We start from the raw sequence: 7,122 nt of genomic DNA on the forward strand, positions 1-7,122 counted from the left end.
AAAGGGTAATATGCAAATTGACCCTAACAGCAGAACGACTGGGAATGACTGGTCACTATGACACACACTGACCACCAGGGGCCAGACGCTCAATGCAGGAGCTGCCCCTGGTGGTCAGTGCACTCCCACAGGGGAAGCTCTGTTCAGCCACAAGCCAGGCTGACGGCTGCCAGTACAGTGGTGGTGGTGGGAGCCTCTCCCACCTCCTCAGCAGCGCTAAGGATGTCTGACTGCAGCTTAGGCCTGCTCCCCCCTGGCAAGTGGACATCCCCCGAGGGCTCCCGGGCTGCCAGAGGGATGTCTGACTGCCAGCTTAGGCCCGATCTCCCGGGGAGCAGGCCTAAGCCAGCAGGTGAACATCCCCTGAGGGGTCCCAGACTGCAAGAAGGCACAGGCCGGGCTGAGGGACGCCCCGAGTGCACAAATTTTTGTGCACCGGGCCTCTAGTTGCTATATAAGACAGGTCTTACAATTTTAACATCAGAATAATTTAAGAGGCTCCATTGTTTTATGTTGATACTTATTTCTTATCTGTTATTGAGAAATGAACAGAAACAGCTGATAGAAACTGATGTACATTATAACAAGTGAATGACTTACTTCTTTGAATTTTGAAAGGCTTAGAGATAAATAAGTAAAAATAATATGAATAATGAATTTTAACTGTATATTATGAAGAGTGTTTGTCCCCCATGAATTTTATAGCATGTAATAAGGTCATAAGATTGAGTATGGAATTAGATAAATCTGAGTTTGTTCCAAGCTCTGCATTTAGTCTCTAAGTGGGCAGGAAAAAGTGAACTGAGCTCTCTGCATTTTAGTTACTTCATCTGTAAAATAAAACTAGTGGCAGCTGTCAGCAAGATACCATATGTAAAATATTTGTCATAGAAACAAATACCCTGTGAGCACTACCACTGTTGGCTGTTAATATTATCTACTTGCTTACAATTAATACAGCCCAATGGTAGCCTTTGAAAGAAAATTAGCACTTATCGGAGTAAAATTTTGGTGTTCAAAAATTGTGACTTTTTTTTGTTCAGTACATACTGAATGTACTAGTAGAAATTAGTTGTTTATGTATGCACAGACATACAAAACTACTGCAAAAAACCCATTTATTAAAAAAAAGTTATGACTAATATAGCTGGAATACAAGGAGAGTTGAGAGCCATTGCTAAAGTTTTTTATGACCCCTCCCATAATTCACCTTAGCTTCTACAAGAAAACTGCTTCTATGTTATTCCTCATTTCAACCTGTTCAGGGATTGCAACATGGGGAATAATAATGGTCACAAGCCAGTGATTAGTTGTTCAATAGCCAAGTGGGGCCAAAGAATTTTTTTTTCTTTTGGTCCTGAAATTACAGGTTTTTGTTTCAGTGACATACAGAAAACAGGGTTGGAACCAAAGGATTTGTATGCATTCATATAAGCATAACCCATGGACACAGACAGTAGGGGAGTGAGGGCATGTGCTGGGGTGGGGGGTGGGGTCGGGAGAATGGCCGGGGAGAGGGCAATGAGAGAAAAAGGAGACATATGTAATGCTTTAAACAATGAAGAATTTTAAAAAAGAAAGAAAGACAGGGCCGAAGGACAGAATGTTTTGTAAACAAATTGATTTGTGGATTGTCTCAGTGAGCCATTCCAAAATTAGGTTTCTAATTCCCAACCCCTTTCTGTTGTGGTAGGAAAAACTGAAAATGAAAGAATCATACCAGACCTCTTTGTGGAATTAAGTCAATCCTAGATTTTCTCACATAATTAAATCCTATTTCATTAAGGATTTAAACACTCTATGATGTACCAAAGGTCAAAATTCTAGAAGCAGAATGAGAGAATTTTGCAGACTATAAGAATATCCAGGTATTTAGAAAATCTCTTAAGATTATATATATTCAGATATGACTTCAGCATTATTTCCTAACATTTCTCATAGTAACTTTGGATTGTTATGTATCAGTCAATTACTTTAAAAATGTGTTGAGAACCTACTATGTGCCAGATAGTGGTCTAGGGGCTGGATAAACAATGATGAAAGGTCTGGTTTCTACCTTCATGAAGCTCAGACTTGTGGGAAAGCTACATATGTAGGTCTTCTCCCTGGTCTAAGTTAGGTTTCATTCCTCTGTGGCCTTTTCACACTTGGTTTACCTGATTAGTATATCTGTTGCGTGAGATAGCCTATTGTCTGTTCCTTGAAATTGTGCTTTTCCAGGACAGAGCCCATGCCATGTTCACTATTGCATTCCCAACCCTGCTCAATGTCTCACACTGAGTGCTCAATATTCTCTGTTAAGTTTTATGTTTATCATGGCAACAAGATTGGGCTAAACTGTTGTTTTGTGGAATGTCATGGATTGGAAGAAGTTGAGATAGGCCATTGAATTAATTCATTCCTTTTTTCTGAATGAAAAAACACCCCACAAAAAGTAGCTTATGAGATATCCCATTAGGTGTGGTCATGTGTCAGAAGTTTCTCTTTTTATGCACAGATACCTTCTGGATACATCCACATGGTCCCAGTGCATCGAACCCAGGCATGTTGTGGAATGGAATGTTTCTCTGTTTTCTATACTCTTGGCACTAGGTGGAATTGAATTTATCTTGTGTCTCATTCAAGTAATAAACGGAATGCTTGGAGGCATATGTGGCTACTGCTGTACTCACCATCAGGTAAGAACCTGCGTGAAAAAATTGTAGCCTGCCCCTCATGTAGTCAATCAATATAATGCACCATAACAGAGAAAAAAGCAAAAATCAAACATTGCTCAGCCTACCAGCATTTATTCCTACATTGTCTTTGTGGCAAAGTATTTATAGTGTTCAGTTTTGTTCTCAATAATAAGTTTCCTTGAATATTATAGTTACCTTCATAATTGGCTCTGTGGATATGGGAAAATGCCACCCATAGACAAAGTGCCCCATTCAGGAGCCAACCCACTGTTCTGGCTGCAGACACAAAAGAAATGTCCTCTCTTTGCTTCTCTCCTGTTCCCAACTAATTTTCACAAATAATAGTCAACATTCATTGCATTAGGCATAGTGTTAAACCCATTTTTCAGCTGAGACTGTGACTCAGACATTAAGCAATATGCCTAAAATCACTTAGTCAAGAAAGTAATGGGCTTCCAACCCTGGGTCATCTTTTGCCGCAGCACCTGCTCTTAACCTGTATGCAATACTTGCTGTTCTGTTGGGTTTTCTACAGCTCCTTCCTAATAAGAAGTCATAAAAAGCTCAAACAGCTAAGCAGAGAGAATCACTAGTAGCAGCTCATGAAAAGCCTTTCACTGTGAAAGAAAACCAGGAAGCAGTTGTTTCCTGGGGATATGATTTTGGAGAAAAATATGCATTTGTTAGTAGTGGGGAACATCTTGTTTCTATAGCCTCCTAAAAATTATATATTATTAAATTGATGGAAGGTCAGCTTTGGTCTAATTTGGAGGGTGCTGTTGTTTTATGTCTTATTCTGTAAAACAGGATTAGGTAAATATAAATTTATTTAATGTATATTTCCCTAACCATTTACTTCTCTGTAAATGGTTCAAGGTCTCTTAACTTTCTTTTAAAATAAGACAAAACCCAATGAACACCAAAAGTCCACTATTACCATAAAAAATACACATTGCTGTAAGTAAATGGAAACTTTCTAATTTTTTGAGGGGAAGTTAAAATAAAAATCTAGTTTGCCTTATTAGGCTCATCCAGTAAGATTAATAATTTCCTTGGGAGCTCGCCAAATTCCCAAGGAAACAAAGGAGTGGGAACCCTTTACCATGAGCTGTTTCCAGCAAGATGGTTTGGGAGAGGCAGGGAAGAGTCCTCTCTGATTACTAAGTAATCTATCTTTAGCTTTGAGCTTCATATAAGGCACAGTTTAAATTTTATGAGGCCCCACTAGACCTGTTCTCATGCATCTTGGGGACAGGCATAATATGTCAATGACCAAAGTTACTGTAGTGGTTTAGCAGAGTGACACTCTCTCCTGGGAGGGAGCAAATAGTCCCCCTGGGTTTACATTTGAGTCACAGGAGGAGTGGCTGCTTTTCCCAACACTGCGGAGCAGCTCTGTTACCTTTGTTTATAAGACAAAAGTGACTTTCAAAGGGCAAGGTTTTTACTGAAGATGAGTCAACTGTAGAACTCGGTAGCATTTAATGAGAAAGGTTACCCACACTGAGCCCACTCCTGTGTGAAACTCCCATGGCATTATCTCTAAAATTCCTAAGATTAAAAACCTACCAAACATGTTCAAAGCCAACTCAGCATTGGTAAGCTACAGTTTCCATGGCCCCTTTCTGCAGCCTTTACTCCGAGAGGACAACTGGTCTGTCTGGTTCGTTTAGGAAATGTTTTGTGAGCATTGTCTGAGCTCTCAGTATTGTCCCTAGAAACTCTGCTGAAGTTGAGATCAGCCAGCCTCATGCTTGCTTAAAATAGGAATTTAAAAGACTGAAATGCCATCATTGTTCATTTAGCCTGTTTGTAACCTAATGCATATTTCATTTTCTTTACAGCAATATGACTGTTAAAATAACCACCCCAAGACAGAACCACAATCTTCCTTCATTTCATTGTAATTTATATATTTTACTTGTATTAATTTGTAAAACTTTGTACTAGTGTATCATACTTCTTTTATGCTCCTTTTATAAATGTGTGTAAAGACTGGCATCTTCATGTGATGTCAGTGTTTGCACTTAGCAAACAAATATATTTTTTTTAAGGAATGAGAAAATAAACCACACTCTTGAGATTATTTACAGATGGAGTGATGGTCCTCAATGCATCTGAGATAAACTCTGAAGTGATGTTTTTAAGAAACATTGCAATGATAAATATTACATCCAAATTTCTGCTGTATATATGTGCTTGTGTTTAATAAATGAAAGATTTCTAGTAGCTTTTTTAAGATCATGAAGGAGAAAATCCAACAACTTGAAAAGATGATTTTTTTCATTGTTTATATGGTGTTTCCCATTGATGTACCTGCAACTCTCTAATATGAAGCTTCTTTGCACTGTTTTTGCCTTCTGGGAGGGACAGCTCCTTGCCCAGAGTGGGAGGACTGACTCACGATGCTCCAAGCCTAATGAATGAGTCAAAATGTACAATGCTGCTGGTTGCTGCAAGCACTTCAGATCCTAAGTTTTCCTAACATGTGCAAACTTTTTTGTCCTTCAAAGACAAGCACTGAGGATCACGTATTTAAGAAGAGAAAGGCCTGGATAATTAGACAGGAAGGATGATGGGAAACGGAATAAAGCACCATGAGAAAATGGGGGAGAAGGGAAATGGGGCAGGAGGACCACAAGGAAATATCCCAAACTTTCTTGTTTAAATACAACAAAATAAAGTATCCACTACCATTTTTTCTTGTTTAGTTTCATTGTCTTTTGTTTAAAATGTCTCCTTTTTTTCTCCCTATTTTTTCCAGTCTGCAGGTTATGAAACCTCTATTGTTAGGCACTGTGTGTTTCCCTGTTTCTTTATCCCACTTTCTCTCCCTCATCCCCTCCCTCCTCTCCTACCTTCCTCTGCTCATTGCTCTGCCATCCCTTGGAGGCCTCACCTGTTAGGTAGCCTACCTTTCTGCTGGGTACTGCTGGCATCAGGCTGGGGTGGGGGAGGGATGACAAACATTTTCTTCCTTGATATTTTATGTTGGTTGTACAGAGTTAGGCTCTTTTAAGCGACAGGATCCCCTGACCTATTTATTGAGAATTGTTTTCAGAAATTTTCTGCTTTCAATGTTGTCTGATGATGGAGCTAAGCTGTAATGACCACTGTAACAGGATGGTATGTTAAGACCAACAAATGAAGCAGGCAACTCCATTAAAATATAATAGAATATATTGCAGAGTAATTTACTTATGGGAACTTTGGGTCTGAGCAGAACACACGACCCAACAATTCTGCACAGATTATTCTCTTCTACGGACTCCTGTTACTATAAAAAAAAAGTATGACAGGTAGTTATAATTGACAAGACAGGGACAAAGACTGCAGTAGTGACAGAGGCCATGCCTCCTGGTGGTCTTGCAATAGATAATTGCTTATAATCGATGCTATCACAAGTTTGATATTTATCTCCAGTTGTCCCTCCTTCCCAACAGTGTTTATGGCTATATTTTAAGGCACACAGATGTCATCAACTAGAAGGCTTTGATATACTTGCCAAGAACAGTGAGTGAGGTTGGTGAAAGGTTGCAGCATGAAACAAAAAATGAAATGAAATCTGGAACACAGAGATGGAGTTGTTTTTGTTCACATCTACATCTCTAAAGGTGTTTATTTGCCTCAGCAACAGACAAGCAGTTAATAAAGCATCTTTGCTGGCTGTTAGAACACAGAGCTCCTCTTGCCTGTGAGGCACCCAACAGCACTTTCTTGACTGAAGGATTCTAATCTTTTTTGTACTTCTGTCCCTCTGGCAGTCTGATGAAGTCTACAGACTTTTATCAAGGATACTGTTTAAAGAACAGACCATCCAATTGATGGGGAAATAAGACATTTTGGGGGGGGGGGGAGGCTAGCAGCCTGACTGTACTAATCAGTATCCCTAATGCACATTCTTGCTAGCCGATAATTAACTCACTTCCCCTTCCTTAATTATCTGGTCTTGCAAGACCTAAATCCTCCCATTTTACAAAGGCCATAAACCATGAACCATACACAACCCCCCCCCGGGGGGGGGGGAGGGTAATCAGTGCTGGCGCCAGGCCAGGCCTTTAGGTGTGGTCTCACAGCACCCATCCCAACACACGGGGGCTTTTTGCAAAGCACGCGAAAGGTCCGGAAGTCTGATCCATAATTGGGCGACAAAGAAACCAAAGGGTATAAAGAGAAAGCTTCTTCCATATTGGCTTGCTCAGGATTTGGAAACAGGTTCTCCTGAGTCACAGTACTAGTACATCTGGAAATAAATGGGTTTTTCCTGTGTGTATTTTCTGGTCACCTGGTAAATGCTGTAACACAATCTCAGAGGGAAGGCAAGGGAGGGGAGGTGGTAAGAGATCAACCAAAGGACTTGCCTGAATGCATATAAGCATAACCAATGGACACAGACAGTTAGAGGGGTGAAGGCATGTGCTGGGTGGGGGGGTGGGAACAGCTG

General features: G+C 40.2%; 1 protein-coding gene across 2 annotated transcripts in view; it reads left to right on the forward strand.

Annotated features, from left to right (window-relative positions):
• The window catches only part of TM4SF1 (transmembrane 4 L six family member 1), a 9,147-nt gene extending 3,769 nt beyond the window's left edge, over positions 1 to 5,378 (forward strand). Inside the window, exons 5-6 of one of the 2 annotated variants that reach the window (XM_005863477.2) lie at positions 2,498 to 2,678; positions 4,523 to 5,378. In XM_005863477.2, coding sequence (XP_005863539.1) covers positions 2,498 to 2,678; positions 4,523 to 4,537 — 196 coding nt within the window. In that variant the 3' untranslated portion in view covers positions 4,538 to 5,378. The remainder of the gene's footprint in view (positions 1 to 2,497; positions 2,679 to 4,522) is intronic. The other variant, XM_014537446.1, reaches the window with a different exon arrangement.
• The last annotated feature ends 1,744 nt before the right edge of the window (positions 5,379 to 7,122 follow it).

This window comes from Myotis brandtii, unplaced genomic scaffold (genome assembly GCF_000412655.1).
Source record: "Myotis brandtii unplaced genomic scaffold, ASM41265v1 scaffold179, whole genome shotgun sequence".
Taxonomy (NCBI): Eukaryota; Metazoa; Chordata; class Mammalia; order Chiroptera; family Vespertilionidae; genus Myotis; species Myotis brandtii.